The sequence below is a fragment of the Ctenopharyngodon idella genome, chromosome 21, assembly GCF_019924925.1.
Source record: "Ctenopharyngodon idella isolate HZGC_01 chromosome 21, HZGC01, whole genome shotgun sequence".
In the NCBI taxonomy this organism is placed as follows: Eukaryota; Metazoa; Chordata; class Actinopteri; order Cypriniformes; family Xenocyprididae; genus Ctenopharyngodon; species Ctenopharyngodon idella.
The window spans coordinates 2,701,221-2,723,692 of record NC_067240.1 but is presented as its reverse complement, the minus strand read 5'-3'; the positions used below and the strand labels follow the sequence as shown (position 1 = coordinate 2,723,692).

The 22,472-nt window shown below is 36.2% G+C and overlaps 1 protein-coding gene across 2 annotated transcripts in view; it reads right to left on the bottom strand.

The window, feature by feature from the left end:
* The window catches only part of ctif (CBP80/20-dependent translation initiation factor), a 71,565-nt gene extending 50,309 nt beyond the window's left edge, over positions 1 to 21,256 (bottom strand). The window contains exons 1-5 of one of the 2 annotated variants that reach the window (XM_051877812.1): positions 21,075 to 21,256; positions 3,856 to 4,069; positions 2,771 to 2,839; positions 652 to 774; positions 485 to 555 (exon numbers count right to left, since the gene is read on the bottom strand). In XM_051877812.1, coding sequence (XP_051733772.1) covers positions 485 to 555; positions 652 to 774; positions 2,771 to 2,839; positions 3,856 to 4,035 — 443 coding nt within the window. In that variant the 5' untranslated portion in view covers positions 4,036 to 4,069; positions 21,075 to 21,256. The remainder of the gene's footprint in view (positions 1 to 484; positions 556 to 651; positions 775 to 2,770; positions 2,840 to 3,855; positions 4,070 to 21,074) is intronic. The other variant, XM_051877813.1, reaches the window with a different exon arrangement.
* Between the last annotated feature and the right edge of the window lie 1,216 nt (positions 21,257 to 22,472).

The following is a 22,472-nucleotide window of genomic DNA, read 5'->3' as shown; positions in this document are numbered from 1 at the left end:
GGCAGGGCTATTCGATATATCCCGCCCTGTCTTCCTGTTTCAGTGGAAATTATGTCAACACATTGAATAATGCTGCACGTTTCAAGACATTTCAGTGGCCCTTTAAGCTTCTCTTTTGTTGACAACAGCCGGTGTATAAGCACTTCTCATTACATGTATGGGAATAAGGTTGGTGCATGTTGTGTTTTTAAATGCACATTATAAGCAACTCAAACTCAGAGCAGATGCAGAGGTGGAGTTCATGTGAAGCAGTGTTTACTGTGAACCGAAACACTGAAAACACCGGATCATGAGCTGCTTCTGTGCAAATGAACACAGTGCCTCGCTTCACTCGGAAACACAAAGCACATATATTTTCAAAAATTAAAATTGCAGCCTTTACATATTGCGATTATGGTTTTATTTTGGTTAATCGTGCAGCGCTACTATGATATGTCACTATTTACACGGCTAGATTTATCACTCATATGTTTGTGAATCTCACCCGTGACAGTCCAGGTTTGCAGCCCAAATGTCCGTCCCCAGGATGTCCAAAGAACAGTCCTTGTTTCCATTCTAAAACACACACAGTCCAAATGCAGAAACATTGTAAAATGGTTGAAAAACATTTTTTCCTGATGGCATCAATGCATATATATTATTTAAACTCACCTTTGCTGGAGCTCTGAACTGGTTGTTTCGTCCTCTGCTGCCTGATCTAGAACCAGAACCAGGTCGAGAACCTGAACTGGGTCTAGAGCCGGTGCTGCCATTACTGCTGTGCTCCCAATCATCCTGAGAGAGAAGATTCATTCAGATTCATCTGTTAACATCCAACATCTACAGGATACATTTAACTCTTTCCCCGCCACTGACAGAATTTTCCATCATTTATGATGCAAAAAATCCATGTTTTCACTGTTATACGGTAGGGGGCGCTATTACACATCTTCTGAAAGAGTACAGAATCTCCGGATCAAAACACAGGCGAGAAAGGAGCAGAAACAAGTGATAGAAGCATTGCTTACGCACATGTAAAATAACACAATCATCAAACATTAAACAGCATATGAGTCAAAACTGTCTAATGTTACTGAATGAAATATATAGGCTAATGTATAGGGTATAAGCTATAGGACTGTGAAGCTTTGAGGGTGTTGATGGACTTCATCTACTTCATCTATGTTTTGATCATCGTTCTGAATCCAAACCAGATGCAGTCTTTGACAAAAATGTGATTTTCTCAGCTTTTTGTTTAAAATATTCATACAACAATGAATATTGTTCAGATATTACATACAACAATATATTCTGGAGGCCATGAAAGTTTTGTGAAAATGATCAAAAATGCTGGTGGTGGCTGGCAACTTAAAAAAAATAAATAAAAAATTAAATAAAATAAAGAGTTAAGAGTTGGCGGGGAAAGAGTTAAAAAGCAACCTTTTCAGACCATTTTCGATTTAAAATGCGATTTTTAAAAAAAATCCAGGTTTGCTGTGCTTGTTTGTAGGGCATTGTTGCTATAATTATTATTATTATTAATATTAAATAAAAATATAAATTAAATGAAAACAAAATAAGAAATTCTACTCTTACAGTCTATGAGTGTTAACAAAAATAAAACATTTTCATTGGCAAAAAAAAAAAAAAAAAAAATTATAAAATCATTATTATAAAAAAAATACATTTTTAATGACTGCAAAATTAAATAAAATAACAAAAATAAGCACAAATGAGCAACATTAGCACCATGTTCCCACACTTTGAGTTTCTCACATTTAACATTAACTTTGGTAACTAGAAAATGCTGAAACTACAATTAAAATTAAACAGAAAAATTAAAACTAAACTGAATCAGATTTTTTTTTTAAAAACTACACTGAAAAGGACAAATTTACAATTTGGGATGCTGACAGAGAATGTTGAGTAAGTCAAATGAGATTTCAGTCAAAACACTCAACGGTTCATCAGACACTACTGAGCATGTGCAGAACACTTGAAAGCAGCACTAAAACACGTGACATCACCATAGTGAATGTTCAGAGGAGGGATTGAGGGCTTTCACACACCGGTTCAGTGACCTCATCGCAGTGACCTCAGAGCACAATACTGGCACTGTGTCATTCACAATGCTCTCTCACACACACAGATCACTGTAAAAGAACATACAGTACACACAACACACATGCAGCACACAACACGGTGCATCGAACCTTCTCAAGTGTGTCGTGTATCGTCTTAAATATTTAATATACACACAAATTAACCATATGGCTGACAGTGTCACTAATGACAGGGCTATAGTTATCGTTCTTGGTGTGAATGGGCCTTTCCTCAACAAATTCTCAAACTATCAACATTACTTGGGATGAAAGGGAAAACGGACTAGAAACTGACTCACATGCACATATAGAAGAGACCCTAAGAAGAGAAGGTGATGGAAAAAAATATAAAATTGGGAGTAAAAATGACATTATATATTTGCTTTTTCATTGGCTTGCAAAAACTGAAATATTTTTCTTCCCATCTCATTTTTTTTTTTACTATATAGCTCCCCTTATGGCAAAAAGTATGTAATGCACAATTGCATTTTGTTACAAACTACAGTCTGACATTTCTGAATGAGATCTAGAAATACCTGTGTAACCCCTCTACTTTTGACTTACACGTCATGTCTTTCTACTCTACTAGAAAGTTTCAGTTCTACTTTTGATGAGCAACTTGTGTCTGGTGTGGACAGGGTGTTACAGAACAGTTATGGATCAGATGCACATACACACACAAAACTCACTGGCTTAGACGAGCCCCTGCCCCGTGAGGACCAGCTCCCATCAATCTTATCACTGCAGTCTTCTGTCCACTGAGAGAGAGAGAGAGAGAGAGAGAGAGAGAGAGAGAGAGAGAGAGAGAGAGAGAGAGAGAGTTTTTATTGTCACAAAGTAAACTATATTATCACACAGCTCTATACATAAAATTAGATATACATTATATTCAACAATACATTGAATTATATTTTATCAGCATACATACAGTATATAATCATGTAAAGCGATATATACCATATATCAAATCTCAACTGCTTGATTGTTTATATCGTCGCAAAATTAATCTATATTGTAAATTGTCGCAAAATGAAACTATATAGGTGTGGGACGGGGTCTGTTTTACCCGTGAGGTGTGGGATGGGGTCTGTTTTTACGTATAAGGTGTGGGACGGGGTCTGTTTTACCCGTGAGGTGTGGGATGGGGTCTGTTTTACCTGTGAGGTGTGGTATGGGGTCTGTTTACCTGTGAGGTGTGGGACGGGGTCTGTTTTACCTGTGAGGTGTGGGATGGGGTCTGTTTTACCCGTGAGGTGTGGGATGGGGTCTGTTTTACCCGTGAGGTGTGGGATGGGGTCTGTTTTACCTGTAAGATGTGGGATGGGGTCTGTTTTATCTGTAAGGTGTGGGATGGGGTCTGTTTTACCTGTGAGGTATGGGACGGGGACGGAGACGGGGACGGGGTCTGTTTTACCCGTGAGGTGTGTGACGGGGTCTGTATTACCTGTGAGGTATGGGACGGGGCCTGTTTTACCCGTGAGGTGCGGGACAGGGCCTGTTTGACCCGTGAGGTGCGGGACGGGGCCTGTTTGACCCGTGAGGTGCGGGACGGGGCCTGTTTGACCCGTGAGGTGCGGGACGGGGCCTGTTTGACCCGTGAGGTATGAGACAGGGTCTGTTTTACCTGTGAGGTATGGGACGGGGCTTGTTTTACCCGTGAGGTGAGGGACGGGGCCTGTTTGACCCACGAGGAGCGGGACGGGGCCTGTTTTACCCGTGAGGTATGGGACGGGGCCTGTTTGATCCGTGAGGTGTGAGACAGGGTCTGTTTTACCTGTGAGGTGTGGGACTGGTTCTTGTCCACATCCGGTTCTGTTTCATTTTTGTCACTCAGGAGTCCCTGGACCTGGTACTCGAGCACGTAGCTGTCGATGAACCGCTCCAGCTCCTCGATCTCCTGTGAGCGTGTGCTTCCCGCCTCTGACGACGCTGATGCTACCGATGAGCTCTCCATGGCAACCAGCCCACAGTGAGGGGAGGGAGGGGAGCTGTGTGCGGGACAAAGAGAAAAAGGAAACTGTTAGTAATCTGAAAAATATGAATTGACATTTCAAATGGACAATATATAATTTTTTTTATATATATTTATGATTATTCGCAACAATACCTTTATTATATAAAATTAAGCAACATTAAGCAAAACATGTCACTGACATTATATTTTTATGACATTAAAATATATGAATTAAATGTATGACAGCTGAATGCATGTTAATGTTGTGTTAAACATTTTTAAATGTGATTTTTTTTAATGAAAACCATTCTGAAGTAATCAAAACTTTAAAACACAAGATAATCACAACTTCACAACATGTTCAGCATCAGCAGATAAACATATTGCTTGATGACAGGCAGGACGGTGAGATCTCATTGGCTGCGGAGCCGTGATCTAGTGCTCATGCTGCAGTCAGTGCAGATCAGTGACATCGACCCCCGACTGAGACTCACTCAGACTGTGACGCCGCAGTTCACTCGCATCACCAGTGGTGGCAGCACACAGAGGCCCACAAACACAATCTAATTCATAAGATCCTGTCTGCTTCTGCTTTACCAGACCATCTGTCTCTCCTCTCATCTTTCACCCTCAATCTGTTTCTTTTCTCACTTTCTTTGTTATTATAGTATTATATATTACTATATACCTTTCAAAAGTTTGGGGTCAGTTTTTTTTAAAGAAATGAATAGTTTCAGTGGGAGTCAGTTAAAGCACAAATTCCCCCAAAATAAAGCTCAATTACAGTACCAAGCAACAAAAGTAACAACAGTACAATTACTCAAGTTCTCCACACTTCCTCCTTTTATATTTATGCCTAACCATCGCTCTGGGACGGTGGGATGACGGCCAGGTAACACAGAGAGAAAGAAAGGGAGAGTTTAATCTGGTGTTAAGTCACTACTTGAATCTTGGCCAAGCAAAGAGGATTTACAACTGGAGCAGCACCATCTTACCAGCACACATCCAGAACAACACATGCTCGAGATCTGCTCATATTTAAGATCATTTACCCGGTTTAAGCAACTGTTCTTTGTACCACCCGTGATCTATGAATTGATCCTTTGTATACAAATTAATCATGATCCCAAACAGAAAGCACTAAAGCAACCACAGATCTGACAGATCAAATAAATCTTGATATTTACCAGCCTTATGACAATATTCAATCTATATTTTAATCAGAATATCCTAATTATTACAAAACAGTAGCAAACCAGATTTTTTGTGTCCCTTTAAATGCAAATGAGCTGCTGCTCCCGGCCCCCTTTCCAGAAGAGGGTGGAGCTTTAACAGCTCACGCTTCGGTTGCCCAACAACAACAAAGCTGGAGAATCTCACGCAGCCAAAATGAGGATTGTCAGTAACGGTGTTCAGCCTTACATTGTTCAAACCGTCGACACTGATGGAGAGACTCAGGAAGAAGTTACAACTTTTAGAATGAAACTGGACGTTTCTGAATGGTTAGTGGATAAATTTATGTAGTTGCTGTGGAGTTGATTCAACTCATCAACTAGCATGTGCCGTCATGTTAATCTTTTGTGCAAATCCAGCGTTGAATTGACCCTCGTTTGTGAAGCAGTCCGGCGTAAAATGACGGCATGGTAACAACACTCTACTACAACTCTTCCTCTTCTCTCTAAAGCAGCCCAACATGGTCACACCCCCTTTGTTGTGTGTTCTTGGGCGTAGGGTTTATGTAAATTTTAGGGTTTGTGATGTCACCAACCAGAGAAGAAGCTTGTTGTAGTCCTTAAAAAGCGATTTCTGTAAAAGAAAATATCTCCCTTTGCATTGAACTTTGAGTGTTGTAACTTTGCAGATGTTGTTTATGCTCAAACAGCAACATTACACACTAACTAAAGTAAAAAAAAAAAAAGTGAAATCATAATCAAGGACCCTTTAAGGAAATTAATACTTTTATTTATCAAGGATGTATTCAAATTTCCATATCAAATATATGTTAATCTTTTAAATTTTCTACTCATCAAAGAATCCTAGAAAGAATATATCATAGTTTCCACAAGAATATGAAGCAACACAACTGTTTTCAACATTGATAATAATCAGAAATGTTTCTTGAGCAGCAAATCAGCATATTATAATGATTTCTGAAGGATCATGTGACTGGACTGAAGACTGGAGTAATGATGCAGCTTTGATCACAGGAATAAATTACATTTTAAAATATATTCAATTATTTAAAATTGTAATAATATTTCACAATATGACTTGATTTAATAAATGCAGCCTTGATTAGCAGAAGAGACTTCTTTCAAAAGTAAAATTTTGTTAGTTGTAGTGATACATTCCACATCAGCCACTTCAGAGAATGTAAACAAAAGGTGTGTGTGTGTGTGTGTGTGTGTGTGTGTGTGTGATATCAGCTGTTCAGTCTAATGACAGTAAGACTCAATACACACACTTGAGCTAAAGGAGGACAGACAGCTGAGGAGAAACACAGAAAGGAGAGATCACCACATCAGATAAGCAGGATTAGAAGCGTGAGAACTTTCATTGTCAGTAGATTCAGATGGACAGCTTTAATGAGGCGAGTCAGGATTTGAAATCTCTGACCTCTACTGACTCCAACATGATCATCTGTCAATGTTCCTTGAGCATTTGAGCTCTATCGGTTTACATGCACAACTGTTTTCATGTTTTATTGGGACATTCCATACATAATGATTTTTAAACTGTTCAAACTGTATATTCTCTCCCCTAACCTAAACCTTCCCATCACAGAGAGAGAGAGAGAGAGAGAGAGAGAGAGAGAGAGAGAGAGAGATTGATTTATGGAGTTTATGGATAAGACTTTAATGTGCTCTTCTTGTACTGTGTATTATCAAGCTCTTACAGTGATTTTCTGAAGTAAAAATGGATGCTTCATCTTTTGTGTGATACAGTAAACTTCATAAAACTCATCAGTAAAGTTTTGGCCATCATTCGGACGGGGTTCACTACAACAGGCTTGTACTAAAAGTGGATAAAAGCAAGATGACATGATAATTTATAACCATAATTAAACTAAACTATATCTGTTTTATCTCCATGCAGCATATATTTCCGGCTCTGTAGGCATCATTGTCTGACTCCGGTTCGAACTGAACACCATTACTGACAGTTTCTGACATTTTAAGTGCGTGAGATTGTCCTGTTTTGTTGCCGCCTTGCCGGTATGAGCTGTTAAAGCTCCACCCTCTTCTTGGAAGGGGGCCAGGATCAGCAGCTCATTTGCATTTAAAGGGACACACACAAAAACAGCTTGTTTTTGCTCGCCCCCCAAAACTAGCAATTTTAACATGCTATAATAAATGATCTGTGGGGTATTTTGAGCTGAAACTTCACATACACACTCTGGAGACACCAGAGACTTATTTTACATCTTGTAAAAAGGGGCATAATAGGTGCCCTTTAAATTTGTGAGTTTAAATAACATTGCACATGTTTTTAACTTAATGTTACATGTGTGTCATGCAGTTCTCATGGTTTCACTTTATTCCTGTGTTGACATATTACCTATTGAAACAGGAAGTTTCTCATCGCCCTTTTCATAAATAGCCAACAGTTTGTATTTACATTACAGCCATGAAACATGATTTGCTACTTGCTCTTTCTCATTCTAGAGAGCATTTGATTGGACAAAAATCTGTATAGTGCAGAAAGAGTCATCAATATTTTTGCTCCATTTTCCTAAAATAAAAAGACTGTAAATCTGCATAAAACATCTCTTCTCTTCTCTGATGACATGTTTACTGGCGAGAGGGCGGGGCAACCTGTCAATCACATAAGATCCACCAATAGCAAACCACAAACATCCAATCAATTCCCCATGAACAAAATCAAGCCCCACCCTACATTTGTTCTTGTTTGAGAAGCCATTTCACTGTGATGAATGACACACTATGGAAGAAAAGACTATCACAACCTCCGTTTCGACTTTCAAACTCTTTACAAGAGTATTAGTATAAATGTCTTTTCGGCTCATTTATACAAGTGCACAACTGGATGAGATGAAAATATCAATAATCACTAGGCTGGAAATAAGTGAATATTTTATATATTATGTTGGAAATAACACAAAATAATCTTTAAATAGGTGTTCACAGAGGCTTTATTCTAATGAGCAGGCTTGAATATACTGGCGGAAAAAGTTTTAAAAAAAAAGAGAAAAAAAATCTGTTTAGCCAGAAATAAGATTAATTCTGCTCTCATTAGGGCTTTTCCATTAGCCAGTCACATAATGGTGCTCGTCACAATGAATGTGTCTCATTTCACGCTGAATTTCATCCCTCTGGATATCATCACGTCAAGTATAAATGAGCAAACGTCTGTGACAGGACAGTCACAGCCTCGGGCGCTCTGACACTAATGGACGGCAGAAATCTGAGCGCCATTGCAACCATTAAACCTGCTGCTTCACTTCAGCTGGAACTGCTGTTTACTGATGAAGATTCTACAGAGGACAATTCTGGAACACACTCCAAAATTAACCTAAAGAAGCCACAAATAGAATCTGCAACATGTGATGCATTTCTAAATTAAACAATTTTTTGTGAGACATACTGTATAGGACGGGACTTGACTTGATTGTGGATCTCACATATTATTAGCTAATATTATTTTTCCCTTGAATACATCATCAGAAAGAGTTATTATAAATATAAAACAAAAATTCTTCAAAATAACTTGCACATTTTTAAAGGTTCTTGTGTGTTATTTAGTGACCTTCTTAATTACTACACTGCATAAAATAAATGATTTTTTCAGTATGTTTTACAAGAAAATAAAGTAACACTAGTTAATGTTAGTTAACATTAACAGTGAGCAATACATATGTTACAGTATTTATCATCTTTGGTATCGCTAGTTAAAATAAATACAGCTGTTCATTGTTATTTCATGTTATGAAATAATATTAACAGATACAACTCATGATTTTAATAATACATTAGTAAATCTTAAATAACATTCACTAAAATTAATGGTTTAGAAGTATTTCTTATTGTTAGTTCATGTTAACTAATGGAACCTTATTGCAAAGTGATCCTGAAAATACCATTTCAGTTTTTCTACTTCAAAATTTCACATTTAATTTAATGTGTTACTTGCTGTTTCTTTGTAATTAATTGCAATTTCTGAGTGAAAACTGTTTTAGAGTAAAACCAATAGGCATGTGACGGTATCAAATTTTCATGTTGCGATAATTGCTGAAGCTTTTATCACGGTATACGGTATTATCACGATATTGAAATAAGTTGCAAAAAAAAAAGTGTTGTTATAGTATAACAGGTTTAAAAACTCTTTTTCTTACAACAGAAAGAACTCTGAATGTTTAAATACAATAACACAATACACAAAAAATTATATAAAGTATAATTTTTCAAACAGATTAAAGTGCAAAAGTATTATAAAGAACAACAGGTAACACTTTACAGTAAGGTCTCATTTAATGCATTAACTAAGATTGAGCAATAGCTACATTTGTTACAGAAGGTATTATTTTTTTGTTAATGTCAGTTAAATACAACTGATCGTTGTTTGTTTTAGCTCAGGTCCATTGAATAATAGTTACAACTTTTGATTTTAGTAATGTTATTAAATATTAACTGAAACATAAAAAGCAGCATTATTGATCTTAGTTTAAGTATTTTTCATTGTCAGTTTGGTAATAATGAATTAACATGTTAACTAATGAAGCCTTATGTCACTGAACAATAACAAATAATGGTAATCAGAACATTTTCAATCATTATAGTGCATGTTGTAGTCCAGATTAAAATATAAAAATGTTTAAGTTTGAAAATTAATAGCCTATTAAGTCTTTAAGTATTAAGTATTTGGTGCTGTGATGAACAAAAAAATTGAATGGCTGTTTGAAGCATTTTAAATACTGTTCAGTAGCGCAGCTGCTTTGTTTACTGGGGGTTTCCGGGGTAACCGCTGCATTTCTGCTGTTCCATCAGCGCCCTCTGCTGTCAGAGAGTGAACGTGCACTTTCATTCAGCGCGTCTCCTTCATTTGTTCTGCTATGATGTGATAAGTTTAGTCAACTAAAATATCCAAGTTGTCACTTAGTATAACTTAACATTCAAGTTAACTAAACTTAAAGTTTTAAGGCAGCAAGAACACTTACTTTAAATTGAAACAACTTGTTTTTTGTTTTTTTTACAGTGCAGTGTAGGGCAACCAGGAACTAGAAATGCTTACTAGTGACCAACAACTACACTAACTAGCAATATACAGCATTGAAGTTGCTGGCGGTGTGAACGGGGCTTAAAAATCACTTACATAAATTATTGTACTAACTAAATGTCATGTTTCATATCAACTTTCATCTACATACAAATCATACATGAACCACCAACAATGACAACAGCACAGCTACACTAACAGAAACAGGAACAGAAAGAAACACAACAGTGTAACACATGTGTGTGTGTGTGTGTGTTCAGCTGTTCTTTGGGTGTTTAATTCCCCGCTAAAGTAGTTCCTTCTTCCAGCACTGCAGTAAAATCTGTCTGTCTGACTGATGGTGTCTGTCTCACAGCAGTACTCGTCTGTCTGCAGATGCTCACAAAGACCACCGGAAGAAAGAGACATGGATCTGACAGAGAGAGAGAGACTGATAACAAATGATCAAGAGGATAAGAAGAAGTCAAAGAGAAACCTGAAAAAGAGACTTCAAATTTTATTTCTAATTACTACATAATTTGAATATTATGTATTTATTTCATCAATCAATTAAAACAGTAATAGTCTGAAATATTATTGCAATTTAAAATAACTGTTTTCTATGTGAATATATGGTAAAATGTAATTTATTCCTGTGATTCAAAGCTGAATTTTCAGCATCATTACTCCAGTCTTCAGTGTCACATGATCCTTCAGAAATCATTCTAATATGATGATTTGCTGCATGTCATACTATTATCAATGTTAAAAACAGTTGTGCTGTGTCATATTTTTGTGGAAACCGTGATACTTTAAGGGTTCATTCATGATAAGTTCAAAAGAACAGCATTTATTTGAAATATAATCCTTGTTGAATAAAAGTATTCATTTCTTTCAAAAGAAAGAATTACTGACCCCAAATGGTAGGGTGCATGTATGTATTTAAATATATATATTTTTAGGACCACTACACTATTTTTTCCAGAACTTCTGCAATACAAATGAGCAGTTTCTATCATGCCAGTGAAGCACATTAAATTGACCAAAACACTGAAACTGAGTGGGTGGATGGAGCGATAATAGAAGCATATGTTGAACCTGGAACAAACATGTAATAAAAGACTAAGAGAAGGGTGACAGGAAAGCAGAGAGAGAGAGAGAGAGCGCAGTGATAGTGATGGTGTAGCGGGTGTATGTCTGCTCTTTGTTGTCTGGTGCAGTAGAGTGTGTAAAATCCTCCACGTGTGTTACACTCGCTCAGAACAGCTGTTTGAACAAAGAGCTCACACACACACACACACACACGGCCATCATCATCACAGCGGTGACATCAGCATGATGGATGACTGACTATTTACATTCCTAACATGTTCCATCAGTGCATTTATTCCAGAGAAAAATCATGTTTGATTTCATGATCTTTCATCAGAATCTCTCTTTTCTGACGCGTCAGAGAAAAACATAATAATAAACAATATTTTTAATTTTTTAATTAAATTATAGCCCAATTAATTAGTATCTTGAGATACTATTATATTTTTATTAATACTTTGAATTAGTTTTTATTTTTTGTTTTAATCATTTTGTTGTGTGTTTTTGTAATTTAGTCTATATAGTTATCATCAATTCTAGATATTTTAGTACATCAATTTGAAATGAGAAATAAACTAGTCAAAATAAAATATGCTCAAGGTTTATATATATATATTTTAATTTAGGTTAAAATGTATTTTATTTCAAGTGACAATTCTTTTAATAATTTTAGTTAAATATAATAACCCTGCCTTAAATGTGACGCATTATGGATGCGTTATGCTGTTTCATGTTGTCTGTAATGTGTGAGAATAATACACACATCTAGGGCTTCTTCAATTATACCTGTGGTTTATGATTAAAAGGTCGTAGACACTACACACACACACACACACACACACACACACACACACACACACACACACACACACACACACACACAAAGTCATGTGAGCAAACGTGTGGACGTGTCTACACACACACTGATGGGAAGATCAAAGTCTCCAGTACTCTTTGCCCTGCTGCAATAATATACATAAAGCTATTCAGCGTTTACTATCAGACTGTAATAACTGAGCGGACACTTTCAAACACCATCATAGTCCCTGATAGACACAGACATGCAAATGTGCTCATACAGAGTTTCACTTTAAACACACACAACACACATACGGATAGAGGCCTACCCTCAAACTGAAGGCCTTAACATTCACAGCATTTCACCTGTCTGTCTGTCTGTGACACGAGTCGGACAAAATTAAATCAGCAAGAGACTGGAATAATGATGCTGAAAATTCAGCTTTGATCACAGGAATAAATTACATTTTACAATATATTCAAATAGAAAACAGTTATTTCAAACTGCAACAACATTTCACAATATTACTGTTTTTATTGTATTTTTGATCAAATAAATGCAGCCTTGATGTGCAGAAGAGACTAAAACATTAAAAAAATCTTCCCAACCCCAAGTGCTAAAAGTAATCGGATTACAAAATGGCATATTTCACATAATGTTGATTGTCTATAACTTTAGCCCTATTCGGACGGGATTACTTTTACATGGGGAGGTGGAGTAATGTCATTTTACCACAGGACGTCTGTAATATTAATGGCCAAGTCGCATGGGATAAGACATCTCAGTAAAACTAGCAGAGGTGGGAGGGGTAACTCGATTTACACACCGCCGTCACCTCCCTGTCGTCATGTGGGTATACAATACTTCCTGATACGATGTGCGCAAACACATAATCTAAATATATAAACCATATATAACAGTTAGGTCCGGTCAAACGGTTTATTAATTAAATTCTGATGGTAATAGGCACTTAGCTAAAGCTAAAATTAGTTTTGTGCCTCTGACAAGTTCTTTCGATCTTCTTTTTGCTGTGAATGGTATGTGGAAAGACTTGAAGTTTGCCACAGACTTGTCCCACCACCTACAACACAACTGAATGTTTCTTCAAGTGCTTCCATGCTTGAAAAACGCTTGGAAAACTACTTTTAAATAGGAAATGACGGAATTTTACCGTACATATTTACAGCAGGTCTATTCGAACGGGATTAGTATTACCTGAGGTAATTTTTCCCGGACCTTTTTACAGAAGGTAAAAGTCGCCGTAATCATTACGGACATTGTCCGTAATGATTACTAAGATTCGGACGGGACTAAAATCACTGAGAAGCTCTGGTAATAATTACTTTACCCCACCTCCCCATGTAAAACTAATCCCGTCCGAAAAGGGCTTTAGTATTAGTTAGTATGCTATGTCTAAGACACCGAGGTGCTGCTGTTTGTTAAATATCATCAGATTCCTTCACTGTGGATGTCAGGATCTACTGCAGACAAACAATGATGAAACCTGGAGCGCTTAAACTGAAACAATCAATCCCATCAGCAAAGTCAATACAGTCTTCTTCTGTTTGCAAACCAATTTAACTCTCACTAACACAAACACTTGAGGAATGTGTGAGTTTCTCTAGATCTGAGTTGACAATATTTAACACAAAGGCAAAGCATTCAGCTTCCAACGTCTAAGTATTTTGTAACCGAGATATTAGCAGTTATTCTGAACAAGTAAATATGATTATCACAATAAACTCACAGACAATATTTAAAACTTTCGTAGTCTTCATCAGTTTTTAGTGAAGGTGAGACTACTGTACACTATTGTTTAAAAGTTCTTCAGCAAGGACGCATTAAATGGATCAAAAGTGACAGTAAAGACATTTATAATGTTACAAATGATTTACATTTCAATAAATGCTATTCATTTATATTATATTCATCAAAGAAAAAAAATCCTGAAAAAATCCACAAGAATATTAAGCAGAGCAAATTACATTTTAAAATATATTCACATTCAAACTTATTTAAAATGGTATTATAATAGTTCACAATATTAACATTTTTTACTGTATTTTTGATCAAATAAATGCAGCCTTGTTGAGCAGAAGAGACTTCTTTCAAAAACATTGATATATCTTAACATCCCTATACTATTTAACAATAATGTATACTGTTAAACAGGAACAAATCACCACTTATAATAAACCAACTAATCACTCAAACTCATAGGTAACTTCCTCCAACTCCTGGGAAACAAGGCTGAACGTATTACATAAATTCTGAAATATAAGAGTGTCCCAAGCTGTTTTCTCATCCTTATTCTTATTTGGTGACTGTCAGCCAAAGAAAGTTCAAATTAATCTAGGGATGCACGATATATCGGCCAATACTGATATGGTGGTAATGATATGTCATTTTTAATGTTATCATTATCAGCCGATAAATAATGGATTATTTCCTTCAGCTGAGACACTTCAGATGCGCACTGTCCACCATGATGGTTTTGAATTGCTTGATATATGATTGAAATCACTTCAAAAAGGAAAATACAGTTCAATATGTGCAGAGCAAGTCTGTCATATAAGCTACATAATATTATAATGAGAACATGCTTGGGACATGGATTTTAAATGGTGAAACTTTTGTTTTTGTAATCAGGCTCTCAAAAATTATATAACATTTTTGATTTAGATTTATCGGCCAATATATCGGTTATCGGCTTTCAAATATAAAGAATTATCGGTTATCAGTATCGGCCAAAAGTTTCATATCGGTGCATCCCTACTTTTAACATCACACATTTCAGCTAGATAAATTTGATCTAAACCAAGATTTAACCCCAAACTCATCAACTAGCAACTGATCAGCATTTTCATAACAGATGTTTTAAACTGCTTGTCTTGCAGGTTTGGGGTCGTTCTGAGTGTGTGTTCTAGATCTCCTGACATCACAAAGGCTAGAGGTGTGATTGACAGACACCGTTCAGTCACATCAGCACCAGTGCAATGCTGACAACAGGATGTCAGTCAGCAGGCCCTCTGTGTGTATGTCTGTGTGTGTCTGTGTCTGCTACTGTTCTTATGCAATATTATAACAAAACCCATATGGACCAAATTTGTCTGATCAATGGCCTGATTTACTGTTCCAAAAGCTGATGGATAACACACAGAAATGCTGTTTAAAGTCTGCCCGTCTGGCCTACATAACCAATCACATGACCTGTTACTCAATGCAGTGGGTTTTCGGGGGTGGGTAAGGATGCACAATTAATCAGAATAAAATTGAAAATCACTTAGTGAGATTAGTGTCAAAAGTACCGACTTCGGTAGCAAAAAATGTAACGATACCAGTATTTCCCCCTAGCATTTTGAGCGGATTCTTAAGCACCTCTGATTGGCCATTGTGTTCATGCACTCAACACATACGTCTGTGATTGGCTACAATGATCAACGCCTCAAAAACATGTTGTAAAACATGATTACACAGATATACACGGGAGCGTTTGAAAGCAGGCGTCTATCAGTGGATATATTATAGACATGCCTCCTTTCAAACGCTCCTTTGTGTATCAGTGTAAACGCTCGGTGAAGAGCATCAAAGTCTATTTATAACATGTTTTTGAGGTGTTGATCATTGTAGCCAATCACAGACATATGTGTTCAGTGCATGAACACAATGGCCAATCAGAGGTGCTTAAGAATCCGCTCAACAGCGCTCAAAATGCTAGGGGTCACATTTTTTAAATTTCAGTACTGACTTGGTACAGAAGTTGGTACTTTTGACAACACTAAGTATGATTATCAAATTGCAAGGACTGCGATATAAATAAATATATGCACTGTGCGTTTCAGAGTGAAGCGCAGAACTGTGTTCATTTACACGTGATCATCTCTTGATCCAGTGTTTTCAGTGTCTCGGTTCATAGCAAATGCTGATCCACATTTTTTCCTTGCATCTCGTTTGAGTCGCTAACAACATGCATTTGGGAGCATAACCCTCACCAACCACCTTCCCAAATCTGTAATGAAAAGTGCTTATAAAAAAGACCAACCAGAGGTGGAAAGTAACTAATTACGAGTACTTTTTCTATTTTTTTCTATTTTTTTGAGTATAATTAAATTGTGGCACTGTAAACTCACTGAGTAGGACAAACTTAAACAAATTAGTTCAGTGAAATTAACCGTTATGAGCATTTAGAACTTTCTTTTTCTTTTGAGTTCACAGCACTGACATATTTCAAGTAAATTGAACTGTTTCATTGTTTTGAGTTGTATGAACTCATTTCTTTTCATTCAGACTAACTTAAGTTTAACTGAAACTAGGCTGGGATGTTTACTATAGCTAGGAAAATATGTTGAGATACCCTGATCATTTTAAGTTAAATGCATAAATTAGTGCGCTCAAATATTTCAAGTTAAGAACAATACAAATGTATGAGTACAAAATAAAAATCTTAAACTTTGAGTTTCGTAACTTAAATTCTCATTCAACTTTTTTGAGTTCTGACAACTTAAGGTTTACAATATAGTAAATAACTCATTTGATTTGTAAGAACTCAAAATAAATTGTTTATGTTAATTGCTATCAAAATGTATGAGTTAGCTAACTCAGTACTTCAAGTTAGGAGCAATTAACATGCATGAGTACTACAAACTCAAAACTTGATAGTTCTGCTTGCTTAAAATTGGGAACATTATAACTCAAAAAATGTGATGTAACTGATTACCTCAAATTTTTTGAGTTACCCCAACTTATTTGGGTTTACAGTGTACTTTTAGGTTTAGGAAAGCCACAAGAAAGGGATTTATTGGTGGAAATAATAGTGGTGTAAAACTGAAGCTCACCAGAGAAACAATAGATCTATTGTTCTGTTCTAGAGCAAAACCTTAGCTAGAACAATACCAAACTTTCACTCAAACTACAACATCTAATCACTCTACATTATTATTCTACAACATGTGATTGTCTTTTAACTCAAAACAACCCAAGAAGAAATCAACACACCAGCTTAATGTTTTACACCCACAACCAATTATGATTTATTCACAGATCGGATCTTGTTGAACATCTGTGCCACTGTATCTCACATCTTGATGCAATCTTCTTAAAATGGCCAAATACTAGCTGATTAATTGGCCTAGCTGATATAATCAGTCTATCATAGTACCAAAATAACTGTTAAACACATCTCATCATTTTCTAAAGAAGAAGTTAAACTACAACCAAACAGATAAAACACACTCAACAGAACTCACTTTGAGAGTCTTCAAACATCAGTTAAACTAATCTAGTCCCTAAACATTTAGAGTATGACCAAACAATACTCAACAAACAACAACATCTACAACTAATCAACAGCTAACCGCCAATGAAGCTCCAAACAAAAGCTTTTTAAAACATATAATGCAAAGCTCTCCAACCTACAATGAACAACGTCATCCACAACAATGAAACGTCAAATGCATTCATTTCTACTCTCAAGGTTACAGCGGTCAGCGGCACAAAACATGCACATGATTATGTTACAAGTTTCCAGGACGCAAAAGCATTAAAGGAATAGTTCACCCAAAAACGAAAATGATCCCATGATTTACTCGCCCTCAAGCCATTCTAGGTGTATATGACTATCTTCTTTCAGACGAACACAATCTGTGTTATATTAAAAAAAATATTCTGGTTCTTCCAAGCTTTACAATGGCAGTGAATGGGGGTCGAGATTTTGAAGCCCAAAAAAGCGCATCCATCCAGCATAAAAGTAACCCATACGACTCCAGGGGGTTAATAAAGGCCTTCTGAAGCCTTCTTTATAAACTATAATAACTAGCTTCCAGCAGACGGCCGTATGCATCGATTTGCGATGGAAGCGTAACCGTAATTATTAACCCCTTTATTAACCTCCTGGAGTCGTATGGATTACTTTTATGAAGGATGGATGCACTTTTTTGGCCTTCAAAACTCGCCCCCCATTCACAACCATTATAAAGCTTGGAAGAACCAAAATATTTTTTAATATAACTCTGATTGTGTTCATCTGAAAGATGACACCTAGGATGGCTTGAGGGTGAGTAAATCATGGGATAATTTTCATTTTTGGGTGAACTATCCCTTTAACAGTCATATGCACTTCAAATGAATCATACACAATAAAACATACAGCAAGATTAATGCACAGCAGTTTAGTTTGACATTTAGCAATTATCAATCAAGTTAATTTGCAAAATCTTTCCATATGGCAGGACGTACAGCGTAACACCGTTTCCATCAATATGAAGTGGTTTAAAATGGCCTTTCTGTAAAACAAGCACAATAAAATGACCAGTCTTTTATCTACAGGCCCACAAAACTCAATTACAGACAACACACACACACACATACTGCACTCAAATGAATACTGATCCCACACACCAATGTCTCTACCTCTCTCACACACTCATGATGTGATCTGAATCCCAACGGAATGTGATGAGATCCGGCAGTTCTGATTGGCTGAAGAAGCAGGAAGTGAGCACATTCCACACACATTCCAACTCACACAGCACCACAGATGACCAATCAAAACAACAGACAGTGTCCGACTTAACCAATAAGAATCTTAGTTCATGATGAGGGCAGCAGGGATTGGATAATCAATAGTGGGCGGCTGAAAACAGCCCTATCAGCACTGCTCTATGTGACAAACAAAGCCCTTTTTGTCAAGCAATAGATTTTATACAACAAGGTGAAATGTTGTCTATTCTGATGTTAGTGTGTAATATACATCATCCCCCATTATTATCTGTCAACACTTCTTAGAGTCAAACCTAAATATTGAAGAACTTAAAATGTCTCTGAATGTCTGAACATTTTTTAATGTAAATAAAGGTTTAGAGACAAACGCTCAAAGTATAACAATAACAATCCAGAAGAATTATTGACATTTCAGAGCATGAGGCATGAAACATGAGCCACAACGTTTACCTGTAAGACAATAAATATACAGCTCACTTTAATTCATCTCACAGATTCATTGTTTTTGTGGCTCAGTCAAGATCAACATCAGATCTGACAGTCCAGACAACATGCAGAATTTCATCATCATCATCATCATCTGCAAACACACACATCTCTCATGAAACGTGCCTCACTGCTGTAAACACACACAGGACAGAATGTGATCACACTGAATCCACTGCTCTGAATCAAGCTGCAGCTTCTCAGATTCATCGATACAGACAAATAGTTTAACTTAATGACTTGTTTAACAGTTTTAATGAAGAGTAAAACCGCTCTACTACAGTATATGATGCTCTCAGACTGACATGTGCCTGTATAGACATATCTTTCTCTCTCTCTGTACACACACATACCTCTACTGAGAAATTCCAGTGTTTCCCCCTATATATTTAACACTGACTGCATTTACAACACATGCTTAAACCTATGCCTTTAGAATATATATATATATATATATATATATATATATATATATATATATATATATATATATATATATATATATATATATATATGTGTGTGTGTGTGTGTGTGAATGTATATGTATATATTTATGTGTGTGTACACGTACATATATTTGGATATATATACATATATTTGGATATATATATATTATATACACATACACACAGTATATATACACATACTGTGTCTATATATACATACAAATATATATACACACACATACACAGTATATACATACATATATGTGTATATGTATGTATATGTGCTGTGTGTATATAAGTATATGTATATACTGTATGTGTACGTATATAATATACTAATACAAATATATACACATACATTGTGTATATAAGAATATGTATATACTGTATGTGTGTGTATAATATACTAATACACACATATATATACACACACACACACATTATGTGTACATACATACATTATATACACACACGCACATTGTGTATATACATACATACAAATACACACACACATATATAATAATGTATATATATATATATATATATATATATATATATACACACACACACACACACTATAAATATGAAGTATTTACTTGTAGTTATATTATTTGCATAAAATATTCTAGACATAACAGTAATTTATTCTCAAGTGAGAAACTCATTTTAATAAAGCTTATGTTAGGCAGTCCATAACAAAAATTAAATCTGCAACTTAGCATAAACGCAATGGCAAGTAATAAGAATACAATAGTTAGAATGGATATTAAGGTTCATTAGTTGCAGTCTAATCACTAGTAGCAAATAATCATTGCTGTATCAGTTGCAAAACAGATAGGCCTGTATATCGGTCAATCGCTAGTGTAAATGAAGCCCAGCTGCGTGTCACTGATGGTGACGAGGAGAAGGTCAGGCTTGTTTAACTGCATGCAGGCATATGCGTGTGTTTGTGGCCCTGCCCGCGCCTGACGCAACCACCGGAGATCGATACGATATGAAACCGGTAATACTGTCCAGAACCGGCCAGCAGGAATACAGGAATCACATGATCATGCTGATATTTATATAGACCGACCCATAACATCAGCAGATCAGTTAATCACTTAACACGAACACATCTGACAGGTTACTCTCCAAATAACATAACATTTATGTCTTTATTGCTTTGAATTAGTTCCCTATTATGACTGGAGACTTTTAAAAGAGGCACAATAGAAACAAAAACACACACATTGATCAGAAGAATCTGAGCCGTCATCAGGTTCAATCAGACATCTGTCATCTGTCTGAGCTCAAAGCACCGCTGCCGCCAGATCAAACCGATACAATGTATCAACAAGAAGATACAAAGTTGCGGATCAGAGCTAATGTGAAGTGTTACAATGTATCACAGACGTTCCATCCGGCCGCGCGCTGTTACCACAGTCTGCGCTGGATACGCCACAGTAAACACCCCAAACCGGCGAGACCTTCAGATCTGCGCCCAAACCCACGCAAATACTCACCAGATATCTGCGATCGGGCCTGCGGGGATCGCCGGGTGTCCTCCGGGGTTAAATCCTCCCGGTCATGAGTGCTTCCCGTGGACAGAGAGTTGTCCTGGAAGGAGAGATTAGCCTGCGTCCCTCTCTCTCACACACACGCGCGCACACACGCTCGCGCTCGTAGGGATGAGAATGCAGGAATGTGACGTTTAGTCCGGTTTGCTGACAGGACACGCGCACGTGGCAAACGGGGATTGTGGGAATTTGAGTTCAAAGAGAAGTGTATTTATATCTTGTTGAATGGTTGCGGTATTATATTCTATTGTATCTTATCTCGTTGTTAAAGTTTTTATTTTATTTTATTTGTATTGAAGCTTTGGAAATAGTGTTTGTAATAAGGTCATGCCAATAAAGTACTTAAAATAAAACAAATAAAATGTATTTATCTACACTCTTAAATAAACCCAAGTTGGGTGAAAATGGACAAACCCAGCGGTTGGGTTAAATGTTTGTCCAACCTGCTGGGTAATTTTATATAACTCTTTTGTTAACTTTTTTGTTTAAAAATTACCATATTTCTGGCTTAAAATGAACCCAAAATAGGCTGGAAATTAAAAATCAGACACATAATTACTAGATGCAACAATAATAATCAAAAGGTGAACATTTATTAAGCAATTTAATAAATGTTTATTGTTGAATTATTATTCATTAAACTTATTAATAAATGTTAATTTCCAGCATACTTTGGGTTCATTTTAAGCAAGCAATAGTAATTTTTAATTAAAAAAAAATAAAATGTTTTTTAATTTAATAAAACTACCCAGCACGTTGGGCAAATATTTAACCCAACCATTGGGTTAAAACAACCCATTCAATGGGTTAAAAAAAATTTTTAACATTGCTGTTGCTGGGTCCATTTTTAACCGAGCATTTTTAGTGTATAAATCACCTGTTAATGATACCTAATAAAAAGAAAACAGTTTGTTTTTTTTTCCTTTCAAGTATTAAAATGATATGAATTGCCGTTTTATGAACAAACAGGCAGTCTAACTAAACAAAAATGTTGCAAAAGTACCATGGTACAACTTTGTGATGTCAGTATTCTTTCCCTTATTAAAAAGTAATGTATTGTTTTGATATAAACCGTAGTACTGTAGTAGTATTTACATGATATAGGTATTTCCAAGAATACCAGTTTTACCATGTACTTTTCACTGGTCTCTAGTCTATAACCACCTGACACCATCACTAAACCATTGTAACAACACAAAACTAAGGTATTTTTTATTCATAGAGCACATTCAATTGCATATAAAAGGTCATCAATTCAGACAATCATCTTTTTCTTTGTTTTCTGATGCCCCCTAGTGGTCATAAATCTCTTCCGTTGTCTTCAGCCCTCTCACTGTCGCCCTC